General features: G+C 47.7%; 6 protein-coding genes across 6 annotated transcripts; 2 read left to right on the top strand and 4 right to left on the bottom strand.

Annotated features, from left to right (window-relative positions):
- Positions 1–1,864: 1,864 nt before the first annotated feature.
- On the bottom strand, positions 1,865–4,759 carry LOZ57_006311 (uncharacterized protein; the record flags this gene model as incomplete). Its single annotated transcript, XM_049255331.1, has 1 exon — positions 1,865–4,759. The coding sequence occupies one exon, from the start codon at positions 4,757–4,759 to the stop codon at positions 1,865–1,867; it is 2,895 nt and encodes a 964-aa protein (XP_049105704.1).
- Positions 4,760–6,984: 2,225 nt separating this feature from the next.
- On the top strand, positions 6,985–8,808 carry TUB1_2 (alpha-tubulin; the record flags this gene model as incomplete). Its single annotated transcript, XM_049255330.1, has 7 exons — positions 6,985–6,996; positions 7,133–7,191; positions 7,285–7,435; positions 7,492–7,579; positions 7,640–7,711; positions 7,776–8,279; positions 8,339–8,808. 7 exons carry the CDS (start codon positions 6,985–6,987, stop codon positions 8,806–8,808), a joined length of 1,356 nt encoding a protein of 451 aa, XP_049105703.1.
- A 223-nt stretch (positions 8,809–9,031) lies between these two features.
- On the bottom strand, positions 9,032–10,164 carry TPC1 (mitochondrial thiamine pyrophosphate transporter; the record flags this gene model as incomplete). Its single annotated transcript, XM_049255329.1, has 4 exons — positions 9,032–9,748; positions 9,813–9,966; positions 10,024–10,076; positions 10,132–10,164. The coding sequence occupies 4 exons, from the start codon at positions 10,162–10,164 to the stop codon at positions 9,032–9,034; spliced, it is 957 nt and encodes a 318-aa protein (XP_049105702.1).
- Positions 10,165–10,517: 353 nt separating this feature from the next.
- LOZ57_006308 (uncharacterized protein) lies at positions 10,518–11,831 on the top strand (the record flags this gene model as incomplete). Its single annotated transcript, XM_049255328.1, has 1 exon — positions 10,518–11,831. One exon carries the CDS (start codon positions 10,518–10,520, stop codon positions 11,829–11,831), a length of 1,314 nt encoding a protein of 437 aa, XP_049105701.1.
- Positions 11,832–12,311: 480 nt separating this feature from the next.
- GRX3 (glutaredoxin) lies at positions 12,312–13,191 on the bottom strand (the record flags this gene model as incomplete). Its single annotated transcript, XM_049255327.1, has 2 exons — positions 12,312–12,392; positions 12,457–13,191. The coding sequence occupies 2 exons, from the start codon at positions 13,189–13,191 to the stop codon at positions 12,312–12,314; spliced, it is 816 nt and encodes a 271-aa protein (XP_049105700.1).
- A 514-nt stretch (positions 13,192–13,705) lies between these two features.
- On the bottom strand, positions 13,706–16,459 carry LOZ57_006306 (uncharacterized protein; the record flags this gene model as incomplete). Its single annotated transcript, XM_049255326.1, has 7 exons — positions 13,706–13,978; positions 14,029–14,910; positions 14,966–15,192; positions 15,243–15,542; positions 15,613–15,702; positions 15,763–16,132; positions 16,187–16,459. The coding sequence occupies 7 exons, from the start codon at positions 16,457–16,459 to the stop codon at positions 13,706–13,708; spliced, it is 2,415 nt and encodes an 804-aa protein (XP_049105699.1).
- Between the last annotated feature and the right edge of the window lie 1,120 nt (positions 16,460–17,579).

The following is a 17,579-nucleotide window of genomic DNA, read 5'->3' as shown; positions in this document are numbered from 1 at the left end:
GCGTGCATCGCTACTAGCTATGGAGCACATGCATCTACACTCGGTACTCCGTACTTGCATCGCGACTGTAGCAAATGCACAAAATATTTAAGAATGGCATTATTTGTCACAGTCGCCTCGGCAGAATTTTCGCCAGGCGTAGGTAGCTTAGCTAAGCTGCATATCTCGCCCGGGGCTCCGCGCGCCGCCAACCGGAAGGCGCGGCTTGGCGTCTGTGGCCCCGGCCTTACCGGATCCGGATCATGGTCGCCCCCGAGCCGCATTCACGTGAGTATACTGTTCCGGAAGCAGACTAGCGCACCCGAATTGGGCTTTCTGAAGCCAAACATAATGTATCCCTCCGCCAGCCATTTCGAAGGCAGGCCAAAAAGCATGATATGGACAATGCACTGCAAGACTAGCTCCATTCTCCATCATTGTCAAACTATTAGTTATGCCATATCAATGGAATCCATATGCCCCTTAAAGGGTCACTGGGCAACGAGCAGTGTCTCGTCTCGGACAGCCTGAAGATAGATTCCCCAATCACACAAACAGAGTGCATCGCACGACCAGGACTCAGAAGATGACCGCCACGAAGGAAACAATCCGTGCGCGTAGCCCGAGCTACGGTCTCTGATCGTCAACAAATAATCGCAGGGATCTGATCTATATTTGTCATGGTGACACAGCATTGCACCAGTGCACTCTCCGACGCACATACGTCACATCGCCGACACCCTCCTATACGACGAGCCACCAAAGTCCATACTTCCTATATGGCCGATTTGCGAACGGCTCCGCTGCAAGATGACCACATCCTTCTGCTTGAGTGCATGAGGCAGCCCGCGACGTCTAGAGGAAGAGTGAGGTGTTTGCCGTTGATTGTCGCGGAACTTGCCTTTTAGCTCCATGATCCGCGACGCATCCTGCTAAAGGTAGAAGGCCTATCTGCCCGGAAGCAGCTGATGGCAATGCCGTTCATGGTTAAGATTTGCTGGGTTGTCAGATGGGCGATCGGCACTTGTGATGCCATAGGTTCCATCTCAGCTGAGACTGGGAACATCGAAGCGGACCCTAAAAAAATGCTTGAAAGAGCGGGTCAGCTTGCAGGCTAATTTAAAGACACAGGTAGTTATATCAGGCGGCATGCCCATCACTCGGACTCCATGCATGCAGGTATTGATCAGAATTAGTACACGATCTTTCAGGACCCGTTAAGATTTCGGGCTCAATGTTTCTACAGCATTGCTGGAATTGTGCGACAGAAAGTCGGCCCGAATGCCTGAGCGTACATGACCTTCGCGGAAGTGAAGTCTTGAGTGGCCTGCTTAGTAGCTGCAGCCAGAGACTACGTCATTGGGCAAAAGAAAAAAGTATTTAGGTCAAGCTGAGACTACTCCGTACGGAGTATGGGAGAATGTCCATTGCTAAATTGAAGTATCAGGATCTGCGATAAAATGAATTTTCACTTTACATGACGGGAATATGCCTTCCCCAATCTCGAGACCTATCATCAAGTCTCCCACACGAGTCACATTCCATACTTGTCATATTTTCTATAGGTTGCCTTGGTCAAATTTTATCAATGATACAGACTGAAGCAATGCAGAGGAGCAATGCTTTGTGGCCAAACCCGGCAAATAGCCCACTATGCTGTGTCAAAATATCTTCTAGGCCCTAATCATTACTTAGGTTCGAGCAAAAAGACTTTGAATTTCAACAACAGGTCTATATACAAACAGTCCGCATTCTATCTATATATTATGAGATTAATGCTAAGTATATTAGGAAGGAAGACGGCACTTAAATGTGGCAATACTGGATTCAATCCAGGAACATGGGTAGTTGCAAAATACAAACAAAGAAAACAAGAGTTGTCTAGCTATCTGCTTCGAAATTTGCCCATTTCATACCCTTCGTTTTTACGATCTGGGCTTCTGCTCTGCACTAAGCTCATGTCGCTTGCTGTTGGGTGTCGGTCCAAATAGTCGTCATGTACGGCTCTGCTGGAGATAGTCCCGCTGCGAGGGTCAATTGCACCTTGTATTGTCCCAGTAAATCGCCCTTGCTCGAGCATATCTTCATCACCCTGGAAGCCTCTGGGATGGTTACGATGAGAACCAGTGCGGCTACCAAATCTGCCGAAGAAACGGTTCCTATGAGGAGACGAAAGACTGCCACGAGTGGATAATGCTGATGTTGCTTGAGAATCGAGAGAGACTCTTCCATGGTGGGATGTGCTACGGTCAAGAGATGTATTTTCCTGCTTCTCTTGATTGCGACGTTCGGCATTCTCTCTGTTGACAGAGCGAATGATATTGTCTACACGATGCCGCTCGCGATCAGTATACACATCAGATATGAGGTCGCCTGAGCTAAGTTCTGACATGCCCAAAGAGAAGTCAACGTGCCTAGACAAGGAATTACCGCGAGGCCTAGAAGATGTGCCACCAGGACGACGAAGAATGGACTGGTGGTGATGGACACCACTAGAAGATGCGGCGCCGAGCTCTCCAAGGGTATCACGAGCTTCAGCTGCCTGTTGAGGGTCAGAAGGCGGCCTTGGTGTATCATGTGCCTGGGAGGTGTACTGCGGAGGAGCACCCTGGTATGAGACGTGATATGGGAGGTCCTGTTTATATCCAAGTAGGTTCATCCGCGGGCCTTCGATGCCAACTTCCTGCAAGGATATCATGAGGTTGCAAATGAATTTGTTCCGTCGCTGCAAGCGAAGGAGTTCATTTTGCCAATTTGATTTATAAAAGAAGACAACATTGAGAGTGATGGAGTAGTTTTCTGTCACTTTTCTCAGCTCGGTCAAAATCTTGCCCTGGTATTCTCGTTTCTCGGAGAGGACAAATTCAAGGAGGCGTTGTCTGAGAGCATCAATCTGTTCTAAGCTTGTACCGAATTTAATAATAATCGGGACAGCTTCGGCAAGGCCACCGCTGCGTCGTTGATTGAGAATAAATAAAGTGTTAAGGTAGCTGTTTGGAGCCTGGACAACATGCCCCTCCATCTTCTTAAACTCTGTATAGAGGAGCGCAATCTCCTTGACAAAATAGTCGTCGCCTGTAAGATTGGCCCCCGTATTGCCGTAAATAGAAACACGGTCACCAACATCGAAAGGATGCTTCACGAAAACGAAAATGATACTCTGCAAAAATTCCTGGGCGGTAGCAGAAAATAGCCAAGAAAGAGCGAGTAGAGTAGACCCAGCAGAGGCCAAGACACCTGCAGCAGAAGTCGAAATTAGGGTCAAAAACACGAGTATTGTGATCACTACAACAATGAAAAGAAAAACGTCGTCCAGTTTCGAAACAACGGAATCTAAATCTTTGAGTGAAGCTGTGATAGACTTTCTTTCTCTGCCAATCTCAACACATACAGCTTCCAGCTCCTCCATTGAAATATCTCCGTTCATATCTTTGTCGAACATGATAAACGCAGCATCGGCCTCATCCTCATTGTCAAACGCAGACTTGAGGTCGCCAGAAAAGACTGTATCAAAACCCTCACGGACGAAGGTTCTATAAAGTCGCCTGGCGAGAACTTGGCTTCCACCTGTTGTGCTAAGGAGTGTGAGAACCACCTGATAAGGATGGTCGGATTTTGTGACCTTCCTTCCAGTAAAATCACCAGCAACTACACCAGCGACATCGCCCACTTTATTAAATGCTTCCTTTGCAGCTCTGCCCGCTCTATCAGCGTAAATCATGGGTGTTCGAGCTCCAGAGCTTGGCCCATCCGTTGGCGGTTCTTCGAAATCGCGATCTTCCATTGTTATTTTGTTTTTGGAATACTCATAAAGTTTTGTGAGGCTCCCGATTTGGAACTTGTTAAGTTCGATGCGATCTGCATATGTCCTAAGATGAAAGCTGATCGCAATAAGCTGGATTATGAGCTTCTCGATAAGGTTAAGGGTCATTCCCACGAAGACGGCAAGAATAATCTTATTGACAACAAGCTCCCATGATTTTGTTGCCTTGTCTCCATCTATATGATGGTTTTTCATAGTTGGAAGAAATGATATCTCCACGGCAAGCCACCAGAAAAATAGTGCCGCGGGTAATTCCACTTGCTTCGCAAGATCTCGCCACTTTTTTGAATTGTTTGTCATTACGCTGGCGACGAGGCTGATAAGAAATGGAATGCATTTTGCGACAATTCGCCCGGCCCACAATGTAAGCCAAACAATCTCCAGCCAGACAGAAAACCACATAAGCTGAACGCCTCCAACATCAGCATTCGGAAATGCGAGGGCGCCGAGTAGAAGCGGTATTAAAATTATTAGAACGAAGGGTGTGATATACGTAAAGTAGCGGACTAGGAAGCTGGAGTTGTGTATTCTTTTCACAAATCGAGCAAAGCGGTTTGTAGGGGTGTTGGGAGGCTTGTAAGCAGCGCCTTGTTCATGGAGGGGGTTCGTGGTTGTATCAAACTCATCAATTGGTTCTGAGCGCCGTGTCCGGGTCCTGTGAATTGATGTGGCGCGGCCGGTGTTATCTATTTCTGTCTCGGCGTTGGAAACCTCCCGTTCCGCTTGCAGCATTGCAAGATCATCGTTTAGTCGATGGGCCTCTTCACGCGTTCGTGATGGTGAGGGATGAAGGATATTATGAGGATTGAGAGAGCAGTCAACTTTTAAATGACTTTGATCTTCATCTTGAGTCTTATCTCCCACATATGTTTCGTCAGTTGACGACCGTTCGTATTCGAAGTGAGCTTTGTTCGTGCGATAGCTGGGCTCAGGAGCTTCATCGACAGGTGTAGACATGGTGCGGTCAAGGCTCTGAGTGCAGTGTATCCACAGTATCGGACGTGTTTCACGTATATCTCAGTGTGATTTTGGATTTGTCGGAGGCGAATGTTGGGGTCTCTACTGAAAATGGGAGACCACTTCGGTAGAAGAGTCGGCCAAGTATTTCACAAGTCTCGAAGACTTCAGTGGCAGTGCTGTCCCAACAATGGTTCGAAGTTGCAGCGGGCCGAGAGAATTCTGAGAATCTGGATCTCAAATGATGGTATTCGTTGAGCGAAAGAGGGGCTGAGGAGTTACCAACGAGTGACGAAGTCGAGGTTTGAACGACGGACAGAAGGTCGAGAGAATGTAGCTAGAAGACATTGACAAGGCAAGTCTTGTAGGAAATGATGAAGAGAGAAAAACGATGGAGCGGAGCGGCAAGGAGGAGAAAGAGGGGGAGCAGGATGACTGCAAGAGCGGCGAGTTGTGGACGAAGAAAGAACAAAAGCTCAGCGATAAGCTGCCCCACTAGGCTTCTGTGGCGGGAATTAAGCGTACCGGCGGGGCTTGGCAGGGATCTGGCCAGTCGCAGCCCGCCAACTCCAGCGCGGCGGCCGCCATTGGCGCGCTTATGTCAGCGGGTCCATCGCGCCTGGCCGGGATGGTCGGCTTCGTGTCCGTCTGCCGCGACCAGCTCCACGTCATTGTGCTCCAGCATGAAACAAGCACTGAGTCGCGGGAAACTGGGTAGAGAGAGGGGCAGCCAGCAGGATTATGCACGTTGTGCGGACCTATCAGTCATTCGGCAGCTAGCAGGGGTTGATCGGCAACTTTTCGATTTTCGTTTGTTTGAATCCGATTTGATATCTGGATACGTCCCAGGCCCAGGCGTTCTCTATCTGACCGTGAACCCATTATGCATATCACACATGGCGATGAAGTCATATGTGGGCATACCCCTGACAAATAGTCTCATATGACCGGAGGAAAAACGTCAACGCGGTTGCGAACTGGCCTACTACGACAGCGGTGCCCATGTTAGCTCCTGTAATCAATAAAAGTCTGCACTTACGACGGGCCAGTTGTTGACTAGAGACCAATGCAGTATTTTCTGTTCGCTTGCATTTATGATTCGTTCAAGTTGTCATTGAAAATGGAGAATAAAGCCCTGACGGAGTACAAATCCAGGGCTAGGTGCAATTCTCTAGCACCAAAGAATCTCTGGCTTCTGAATACTCCAGGGATACGTGGAATATTGCATGACGTGAGATAGTTAAGTAAGAGAAAACGCAAAGTCCAAATTTAGATGTGCGTCCTAAGCCAACTCTCGGATGAAAAGTGTAGAATGCTACCAATGCAGAGTCCTGGTGATTCATAGATGGGAGCAAAAATATAATATCAAAGCTGCGCAGAAATAATGAACTAATTTAGGCTTAAAAGTATTCTGTAGGGCAAACAAAAATGGATGTGATTTCGGCGATCTGTGTGCATCTGCGTCGAAACATGATCTTTTGGTTTTTTGCAGGACTGTAATCCAACGGTCCTCTAGGGGGAGAAAATAAGTCCCTTGGTGTCACAGAGCCCTCAAAGACAGACAAAAGAGAAGTTGCTTGGTTGAGAAGGATGCTACGGCGAGGAACAGCCGCACTGGAGTTAACTCCACATTGGTGGCTAGATATGAAGGTGCTGGTCCTTCCGGAATAGATGATATAACGGGATTCACGAGTATGATCTCCAATGTGTCCTTTGTGCGTTGTTCGATCCGTTTTCCGCGCCGACGACACGACGGTTAGGACGCGTCGAATCGGGATTCTCGCCAGCAAGTGGTTGCTGTCAGGGACGAAACCTAATCTTCGGGGACGAATCTGCCAAGGGTCGAGCTTGAGGCCAGTCGGGGCCGTGTCCAGCACCGGCGCACAGCAGGCCACAGTGATGCTGGAGCATCAGCTCGTGCACTGCGGTCGACAGATCGCCGTGACGAGGCGTTCTTGTTGAGAGAAAGGGGCCGCTAGCCGCTGACAAAGCATGGTGAAGGGCGCTGCTGATAGGGGGGAGTGTTGACACTATGCCCGACTGGGGTAAGCCCGCACACGTTGAGGCAAGCACCACCAAACAACAACACTCTCGCTTCTTTCTCCCCCTCTTGCTCTTCATCCTCACGCACTCCCATCGCTGTCCCCGGTCACATTGCACGGGACTGTCTTCTGTCGCCCCTTTCTACTAAGCTTCCTCTGTTTTACTCGTGAAAAACCAGCAGAATGAGAGGCGAGGTGAGTCGCGACCCTTTTTGGCGTGGAACCCCTGACCCGACCTGTGCCCTGTTCTCCTTGTAGTAGTTTCTCGTCTTCAATTCGCAACAACCTTGCATAACCCAATTCAATTGTGCTAATTGCCTTTTGTTGCTAGGTCTGCCATCTTCATATCGGCCAGGCCGGTACCCAGCTCGGTAACAGTGCTTGGGAATTGTACGTTGCCCCGTTCACCGCTCTTTCGCCGTCCAAGCATCCGCCCATATAGTGGTTTCATAGCTTACGAGCATCGCGCTTTTTTTCGATTAGGTATCTTCTCGAACATGGATTGAAGGCAGATGGTCGTCCGGACCCTGAAGCTGCCGATATTGGCGAGCCTGGCTCCTTCGAGACTTTCTTCACCGAGACTGGCAGTGGCAAATACGTTCCTCGATCTATTTTCGTAGATCTGGACCCTTCCGTACGTTCTGATATACTGCTATCAATTACGAGTCGCCAATGCTCATTTTTCATTAGCCCATTGATGAGATCCGCACTGGTCAATACCGACAGCTTTTCCACCCTGAGATGTTAATCAGCGGCAAGGAAGATGCTGCTAACAACTGTAAGCTTTATCATTTAGGGTATAGTCCGGCCATGAATTGGAATGCTAATGGATAATTAGACGCCCGTGGACACTATACAATTGGAAAAGAACTCGTTGATAACGTTATTGACCGCATCCGTCGCGTTGCCGGTATGAACTGCTACACAAACAAAATCTGAGATCATTGGCTTATAGTCTTTTTTAATTCATATAGATAACTGCTCCTCCCTCCAAGGCTTCTTGATCTTCCATTCTTTTGGTGGTGGTACTGGCTCTGGTTTTGGTGCTCTGCTTTTGGAACGCCTCTCGACCGACTATGGCAAGAAATCCAAACTTGAATTTGCCGTTTACCCCGCCCCTCGTGTCTCAACGGCTGTTGTTGAACCTTACAATGCTGTCCTCTCGACACACAGCACCATTGAAAACTCAGACTGCACCTTCCTTGTTGATAATGAAGCCGTCTATGACATCTGCCACCGCAACCTGGATATTCCACGCCCTGGCTACGAGCATCTCAACCGTCTGATTGCCCAAGTTGTCAGCTCCATCACCTCAAGCTTGCGTTTTGACGGTGCTTTGAATGTGGATTTGAACGAGTTCCAAACTAACTTGGTCCCTTACCCTCGTATTCACTATCCTCTGATCAGTTACGCTCCAGTTGTATCTAGCAACCGCAGCTCGCATGAAAGCTTCAAGGTTCATGATTTGACGTTCCAATGTAAGGCGGTCCCGTCACTTTCTCTCGTGGCAAGTACTAAACATACTCTTTCCTGGTAGGCTTCGAACCAAACAACCAAATGGTTGTTTGCGACCCACGAAACGGAAAATACATGGCCGTTGCTCTTCTCTACCGTGGTGATGTGGTTCCTCGCGACTGCACGGCTGCTGTGGCTTCACTCAAAGCGAAAAATTCTTTCAACTTGGTTGAGTGGTGCCCTACTGGATTTAAACTCGGTATTAACTATCAAAAACCAATGCGTGTTCCAGGCGGCGAGCTTGCACCTGTTGATCGATCCGTCAGCATGCTCTCAAATACAACCGCTATTGCGGAAGCCTGGAGCCGTCTTGATCATAAGTTTGATCTCATGTACTCGAAGCGTGCTTTCGTTCATTGGTATGTTGGTGAGGGTATGGAAGAAGGTGAATTCTCTGAGGCTCGTGAAGATCTTGCCGCTTTGGAGAAGGATTACGAAGAAGTTGCCAGTGACAGTTTGGAGGCTGAAGGTGATGAGGGTGCTGAGTATTAGACGTTAATAATTCATCCCATTGCTGTGTCGTGTTTGAGAATGTTTTTGCGATATCCTTCCTTTTTTGCCGTTACAGAGATGAGAAAGTTGATATCCAGTACTCACATTTGATAATTAACCTTGATTAAGATATATCCCTCCACTACTCGAGGCTACCACCTCAGCCATACTCTTAAGATATCCCATCTCATATATACAATTAATTACCACAGATACATACCTATCAGATTATGTCTGCATTGATTTGCTTCAGAATTTTTAGCGTTCTTTCATATGTCCACATCGTTACAGCGCTCGCTGGTGCAGCTTTTATTAAGCTCACCGTTAACCCTCGATATAGGCCCCTAACGCCACTATCTCGCACGATAGTCCTCATGGTCCTCCATACACCGGAGTACTCGGGAATATTCTGATGAATGTACCTTGAGCGTGTTGGGCCTTGGACTTGCAGCCTCTTGCGAACAAGGTCCAGTGGAAAAACTCCTGTTTTTGCAAACACGCTCGCCAGAACACCCGCTGCCGCATCACCTGAGCCAAATGGAAGGTCAAGCATCGATACTGGCTCCCGAAACGACTCATACATAGCAAAGAACAGGCCCATATACGGCACAATCTGGCCTACAGCAGCACTGACGCCGCGGAAAAAGCCGCGCGGGCCTTCGCATGTGTGGATTGTACGGACTGCGGAAAGAAGGGATAGGTAAACTTTGTTGTTGCCCTGGGCAGCGAAGCGAGTGCGAAGAAGGTCGAACGGGTAGGTCGTGAAAGTGGCCAGGCCTCCAGCGCCAGCACCGGATATGAATGATTCGACTGGTTGGGGTAGGCGGTAATTGAGAGGAAGGGTGTGGAGGGCTTGGGTTATGGTCCGGTACGTGGTAAATTGGATTCCGCCGTAAAATATGTAGAGCAGTTCGGCGGGAATATTGCCTTTCCAGAGGCCCTGAGAGAGAGAGTCCATGTTAGAGAGCTATGACGCCTGTGGGGATATGCATTCTGCGACATACTGTGATCCCTTCCTCCCGAGCTATGGCTCTCAACGTTGAAATAGTGCCTTTATAGGTTGGTCCACGTATGTTCTGGCGCGAGAACGGGTCAGAGAGCGAGTGTATCTGCAGCTGCAGTCTGATTTTCACGACATCAAGAGGGGCGACACAGAATCTGGTTGGATAGATTCGTTAAGATCAGGATTTCTAACATGTTGCTACTGAAAGGTACCTTGAAACTAAGCCTGCAGTTGCGCCTGCGGCAACCACTTGGTACCGTTGGCCCTGTTCAAGAATATCAGCTAGGGATATAGCAACGGGATATCTGTTCAAACGGTACTTCATCCTTCAGATGTTCACCACCCGCCGACATTCATCAAAGAATGTTGTCCGAATCGCTTGGCGGGAGCAGTGTGAAAGAGCGGACTATGGGTGCTGTGTTCGGAGAGGCGCATGAATGGAGCAGTAAGCTACATGTCTGAGGAAACGCCGCACTCCATACAAGAAGAAACAGAAATGCCGAAATTGAGTGCCAGGATTGTTGGGTAAACCAGCGATGTCTAAACCTCAGCCTGGACCGAAGGTTGATGCTGACTAATAATCAAACTAGCCAACCCCGAGCTTGGACGGAGAAACAGGCCGACTTGACTTTCGATTCTCGGGAAGTTTGGGATCTGCGGACGAAACCTCCTGCGCCGAAAGTTAGCTTATGAGCTGGTTACCGCCATGTCAATCACTCTCCAGGACCCTCGACCCCTTTTGAGAAGCGTTGCTAAACTTGCTGCCTTCAAAGCACCCATCTTCCGTCCCTTCCAGACTGTCTCCCAATCCCCACCGCGGGGCCCAAAAAAGACTACGCCTGACAGGCCGATTCATCGTGATCCACCAATTCTAGTCAACTCAGCGCCAACCTTTTCGTTTGCGAATCTTACGCTCAGTTGCCTCAAAGTGCGGGATGCCTGTGCCTGCTCCATCTGCGTTGACCCATCGACGAAACAGCGCAATTTTGAGACTTCCGATCTCGACGAGAAAGTGAGCGCTGCAAATGTTGTGCATGAGGGCAATAGAGTGGCCATCGTATGGAACGAGCGCGGTGGAGCTCACATCTCGACGTATGCTGCATCCGACCTAACACGGATGGCTAAGGCCAATCTTCCTCGACACAAGCGTATTTCGCCGCTGCGAATTCTGTGGAATAAAGACGATTTCGCGAAGAACCAGCACTGGATTTCCTTTGACGACTACATGAGTAATGATAACGCCTTCAGGTTGTTCATGCGCAGTTTGTCTAGATATGGGCTTGTGTTTGTTAAAGGTGTACCTAGGTCAACTGAAAGCGTATCACAAATTGCGACCAGGATGGGGCCTCTGCGTAACTCATTCTATGGCTCAACCTGGGATGTCCGTAGTGTTCCGGATGCGAAAAATGTTGCCTACACCAATAAGTTTCTTGGGTTTCACATGGATCTCCTATATATGGCTGATCCGCCCGGTTACCAATTGCTTCATTGCATGGATAACTCCCTACCCGGCGGGGAATCTCTATTTTCAGATGCCGTTCGTGTGGCTCAGAATATTTCGGAGGAGGATAGAGCTGCGTATGATGACCTTTGCAATACTCCAGTCCGATTTGGCTACTTCAATGATGGGCAACGCTACGAATATACCCGCCCCACAATCCAGGCTGAAGGCAACAGTATGGTCCACGTCAATTATTCGCCGCCTTTCCAGGTTCCTCAATTTGATTTTAGTGGAAGAGAGGGCTCTACCTTCTCCCGTTGGACAAAGTCCATGGAATTATTCTCCGGCAAGCTAAATCACCCAGATGGCATTTTTGAGTTAAAGCTCAAAGAAGGTGAATGTGTGATATTTGCGAATAGGAGAGTTGTTCACGCCCGAAAAGAGTTCGATTTGAAAGCGGGTGATGATAGGAAACGTTCTCGCTGGCTACGAGGTGCCTATGTGGATGAAGACGCTCTAATATCAAAATTTGAATATTTTCGCGAACAGAATCCAAAAGAATGGCTTGAAAAAAACTAGTCTTATTAGGCAAAAATTCAACACGTCAACTTCGACTAGGAAAGAATCTTTGTGGGGAATGAATCATAACTTTGAAAAGAAGCAGTTAAACATTACTACAAAGACAAACCACTAATGCCCTGAGTGATAAATAACCAGTGGGTCATTTAACATTCAATGGTGTTGTGTACCCAGCGAGAAGTAAAGAAAACGAACTGTTGTGTGGTGATGTCGAGTGCTCATTTATTTAACGGCTTCGACGTACAGGGTACATAAGCTCGCGGTATTCGTAGATCTGATTTGTCCCTTTAGTAGGTTCCGAATATTTCCTTGTGGGGTTATCTTGCAGCGCCCTTGCTTGTAATATCTTTACATTCCTTGAGTCATAAACTTTTAAATTTTGTTGTAGAAGATAATCCAATCATTGCAGGTCTTAGCATAAGCATATGCTGGGCTTCTGACTATATTTGTTTAGCTTATGAAAAGTTGTAGCGAAGCTTTTTAAGCTGCTGGGGCAATTGGGGCTCTCGCCACCGAATAGTCGCGAAAGAAATCGGGATTCGCTTCGATTTCTTCCTTGACCTAAATAAAAGAGACAATTAGCAAGAGAGTATGTAATCGAAAGGTACACTCATTAAAGACTTACAATATCCAGGCCACCAACTAGCTCGCCTTTAACCCACAATTGTGGAAAGGTTGGCCAATCTCCAAACTCCTTGAGCCCCTGTCTAACGTCTTCATCCGCTAGGATATTAAAGAACCCATATTTCACCCCATTCTCGCGCAATATTCCCACGATTTGTCTGCTAAAGCCACATTGGGGCTCACTGGGCGTCCCTTTCATGAATAGCATCACGGGCGCGGCTTTGACGAGCTCGGAAAGCCGAGCAAAAAGTTCTTCTTTCGTTGGCGGAGATGGTTCCTGCTGGGGTGTCTGATAGACGAGACTGGCTCCATTTTGAGGACTGAGTGTATTTTGAGTTCTAGGTGTCGTGGCTAACGGTGGGGGGATGGAGGGACCTTGGTTCTGTGTTTTTTGTCCCATGTGTTTTTCAATCGTCTCGCGAACTTTGACGGGATCGGAGCCTGATACCGTATCTACCAGTTCATTGTTACGAAGTAGTGCAAGAAAAGGGACAGCAGTAACATCGTATTGTTCCGAAATCTCAGGGAGGTCTTCTGCATTGACGCTAAGAAAGCTGACAGATGGAGGGGTAGTGGCGGGGTACGTTGATGCCAATGTGGAGAGAATATTGTGCATTTGTGCGCAGGGTGCGGCCCACGGCGTATGAAAAGAAAGAACGGCGAGAGCAGTCGGAGGGAGTAAGGAAAGCTGGTTGTTGAAATCCGCTTCGGAGGAGATTTCGTGGAGGGCGGACATTTTTGCGCGCGTGGCACTTGCGAAAGTAGATATTCTATGGGGGGGTGTCACGCTGAGTGGAGGATATGGAAGATGATATGATGCCTCGAGCCCTATATAAATATGCAATCAATCGTTTGCCTGAGGAGGTGGGTTATCAATGAAAGGAAGATGGTCGCCTCTTGGATTGCTTGCTATCAATCAGTGTGCAGTGGGATGGTGTTATCTGATTGATGACAAATCAGTTTCAGATCAGATAACTTTAACAGCCCTAGCGGCTTCGGATAAAAGTGTATCCGGAGGATCGGTAATTACACGCTCTAATTGGCTAGACTAATATGTGATGTTTGATGAGTTTGAACCTTGGTTCAGAATACACTGGTTCATTCAAATGGCTTCAGCATGCGATGCAGAAATTCGCAGTAATATGTATTTGCAGAAATAGTTTTAGTGGTCCCCATAAAACTCGCTAACTATATCAAAGCCGTGGTATCAAACGCTTGCAAAACGCCCTATTATGCAGTAGGAAATATATCTACCAAACTTTAGGCCCAAAGGTCATCCCTGCTGGTATAGGGTCGATTATGGCAGTCCCAGTTTGGTCCATGGTCTCCAGAGCCGTAGTATTGCCCCACCAGCTAGGAAAGTTGGTGTTGGTCAATTCGAGGACCATAATAATAACAATGGTACTAATCGCGAGACCAGTGTCGAGCGCAGCGGACGTGATATAGTTGAACCGCATCCACCAGCCCGTGAACCTATAACGGATGTATTTTTGGAAAATGAAGCCGACAATAGCCCACGAAAGCTATTTTAATTTCATTAGCAATCCCAGAGAAAAATGGTCAAAGAACATACATAGTTGAGTGGTGTTGCGGGCGGAAGTAAAAGGGTCCCGCCAAACAAGATCGGTGTGTTGACGAAACGGGCCTTCGATCGTGGCCAAATTCGTGCAATAGTATAGAAAAGAATTGGGGCAAGTGCACCAGCCACCCAGAAGTATTGGAGACCCGCATATATAGATTTGCCAGAGAAGATCCGGGCTGGCCCAATTAGCCCCCACACTACCGAGGATGCAAAGAAGACTCTGCCATTGGGACAGGTGAATCGATTAGGCTGATCACGTTGACATATGCCCTCGATGTTATCGAGACTCCAGACTACTACAATTAGCTGCACAAAACATGACCAAAATGTGGCTATCACCTGCCCCCAAAACAATGAGCGTGGTTTGATTTTGAGATAGTGGCCAAGTTTCAAATCCTGAATGAAGGATAGCGCTTGTGCCATGGTAATATACCCGTAGGTTTTGAAAAGCATCATAGCAAGTGGCCGGCCGGGAAGCATGTATCCAACAATGTACTCTGTGAATACATTAAGCCCAATTTGAATGTTGGTTGACCCTTGCACGATTCCAATGGGAATTGTCCAAACGAATGCAATAAGAAGAGCGATAAGAAGGCCCCACCACGGTAAGTGTGTAGGCCAGCCTAGGCAAGTGATAAAGCATAGAGCAAGACAGACAGCGAGAAGGGTGAGATACCACCAGGCTGGAACCTTCGGGTATTTTCTCATCATCCGAGTGTGAATGTCGTCTAAATCACCACGAGCGTCTCTAGCCATTATCCATATCTGCTGGCCGTGGAATAGAATGGTGTGAACGATCAGCGCTGCAATTGCAGCAAAATTCAGGCCATATGTAAGAGACATAGTTGTGGGTATGAAAATAGGTGAGTATTCCTAAGGTAGAAAATGGGGATTAGGTTATATCTTGAAATAGAGAATCGGCACCTACCTTATATTTATTTAAGTCAAACATATTGTTAGAGGTTAGGACCTTTGAAACATTGTACATATGGCCCGTATTATCGTATATATTACTATCATGGATGGGTAGATGTCTCGCATACCAGTGATTGGTGTAATGTAGGATAGGGGCAACAATAAGATAAGTCACAACTGTGCCAATTAAAGTGTTGCCAATTGCATGCCAGGGTGGAATTAATGGGCTCAAGACATATCCTATAAAGAGGTGAGATACCAGCATTTGTATAGCAAAGGGAGTTCCTTACCTGCAATTTGACTCCAGTCAAATGTAATGGGTATGAGGGATAGTCCTGTCCAGCCTCCAAATAATTGGTTCACAAGCGCATTATTCGGTTTAATCCAAGTTACAAAGGCAAAAACGCTGAGGAAGGGTGCGATGAAACCAGGAAACCAATACCACACGAAGGTACCGGTGAACACGTAAAGAAAATATCGGTATCTCGGAATTCGCCAACCATTCGTAGTTGCAGGGTTCGGTGGACTGTCGTCATGTAGGGTATAGAGGAATGATGTGCTCACAAGTGTTTGAGGCCAGATCATAGATCCTGGTGTAGAGTTAGCCATACTAACAGTATTAATATAGAGTGTAAGGCGATTCTGAGAGGATCTAAGTACCTGGCTCAACAAGAACGCGACGAAGAAGACCTGCAATACCAAATCCAACCATCTGCGTACTTATAGCAAGACAAATATTCCAGCCCCAGCCTACAAAAAATTATCATTAGCAAAGTTAGGAACTAAATTTTTCCCAGTACCGTAGCATACCGAAATCAGTCTGGTAAAATGCTACTTGTGCTTGGATAGTGTCCGTAAAATATGCGACGCCATACCCAATGGAAGCATTTGCCATGATCACTATGAGTGCGTGCTCTTTGATATTGAACGGACCTGGGTTCAGATCCCATTTATGGCCAAAAGCACGGATTGTCTTAGCTGGCATTACTCTGGCCCAGGCTAGGCCAAGCGGGTGGGCAACAAGCAAAGCTACCATAGAACTTACGACAATCGAGGGTGCTCGCAGTGAAAAAAGGGAATTGAGTCCGGCTCCAATAGTGGTCAAAAACATGCCGATTATCCAGGCGCGAATCGTATCAACCGGAAGATCCTCATCTGTGTTTCGGACAGCAGCCCGTACCTAGAGATGCGTCAAAAAACAATTCTTCCCTTTGTATAGATAAAAGAAACATACCTCCGCATATGGCGAGTTCTCAAGGACCCGCCGTGCGATATGGTTATTTGTGATGCTAGTATCATAGGTATTAGCTGCAGCCGCCACTTCCTCAAGGTATTCATCTTCAAGGTTTGGATCCCAGCGATGGGCGCGATGGTATAGATTTAGCCTATGGCTCGCTTCTACGTGTGATAAATCTGCCATTGGACATTTTGAAATGGCCGCGGCGGGTTCCTTTTGACGAAATACGTCATTATAAAGCGAGTCTTTCGCTCTGTCAGAAAGTGGCATGCTGAGAAGGTAGGCATCGATATGGGCTGGAGCCTGGCCCGCTCGGTCTAGTAGTTCGTTCGTTTGAAGGGAACAAGAGGACAGGTAAGCAACTAGAAAGGAAAGGGGTCATTCAGATCCAACGAAAGATCTGTTAAGCCGGATGCATGTTTTTACAGGCAAAACAATAAGAGAGAACAAGGGTGGTGCAGATATAGGCAGCGTTATGTAGTTAGTCAATAGGCGAACTTCAAATAGTTGAAGTTGTTATGCATGAGCAACTTGGTTTTAAGTCGCAACGCCAACTCCGACTTCATCGAAAAAAAGAAAAAGCCGCTCATCGCCGAGTACAAACCCCTTCGGTGGAATTTTAAAATTCAGTGAGGGATCGCGTGCCAAGTCATTCCCGCTAGTTAGTTGTCAATCAGGGGGGTCAATTCAAGCGGAGTCGTATTCAATCTGGTTAGATCACGGTGGCGTGGGCATCTCGCCCCTCTTATTCTGGTCTAGAGATGACTAGGAGCCCCCTCGATAAATGAGAAAGGATGATATCAGGCTTGCCTGGCGTCATAGTACATACGGAGTACTCCGTACATGCACACCATCTGTGAGGTTTCATCGTGGTACTTGCCGTCCGAACATGGTGCTCAAAGGAAGGCTGGACATTGAGCGATCAACCGCCGAGGAATATCAACTCTGTACTCCGTATGGAGTCAGTCCATCTATTTTCCTTTTCGAATATCATGGAATTCTTGGCTTGTTGTGAAGTAGCATTGGCAGAAGTTTTCGGGGTGGCGCAAAGGCGATCCGGCGGCCCCAGATTTCTGGCCAAGCCATTTTGATGTTGTCCAAACGTCGAGGGACGGGATAGGTGGAATGTGACTGGCTGCCGGCAGACAGTATCTTAAAACTCCCTCCAAGGGTTCCCCAGTATTTTAGTTTGGGCTTCCCGGGTTCCCACTTCAAGGTGTATTGCGTGCAGAATTTCCATAGGGCCGGGAGGGAAAACAACACGCGATGAGGATCATGGAACCCGTCAAACACTCCGCCCTGTCTTCAGCAGTGTCCTTAAACCGTGAGGTGAAGCCACATACTAACCCAGCCCGAGACTCGACTCGGTCGGCCCATCCTATCCGCGACT

This window comes from Ophidiomyces ophidiicola (genome assembly GCF_022830035.1).
Source record: "Ophidiomyces ophidiicola strain CBS 122913 chromosome Unknown scaffold_39, whole genome shotgun sequence".
Taxonomy (NCBI): Eukaryota; Fungi; Ascomycota; class Eurotiomycetes; order Onygenales; family Onygenaceae; genus Ophidiomyces; species Ophidiomyces ophidiicola.
The sequence above is the reverse complement of the archived record's forward strand: the minus strand, read 5'-3'. Positions and strand labels throughout refer to the sequence as shown.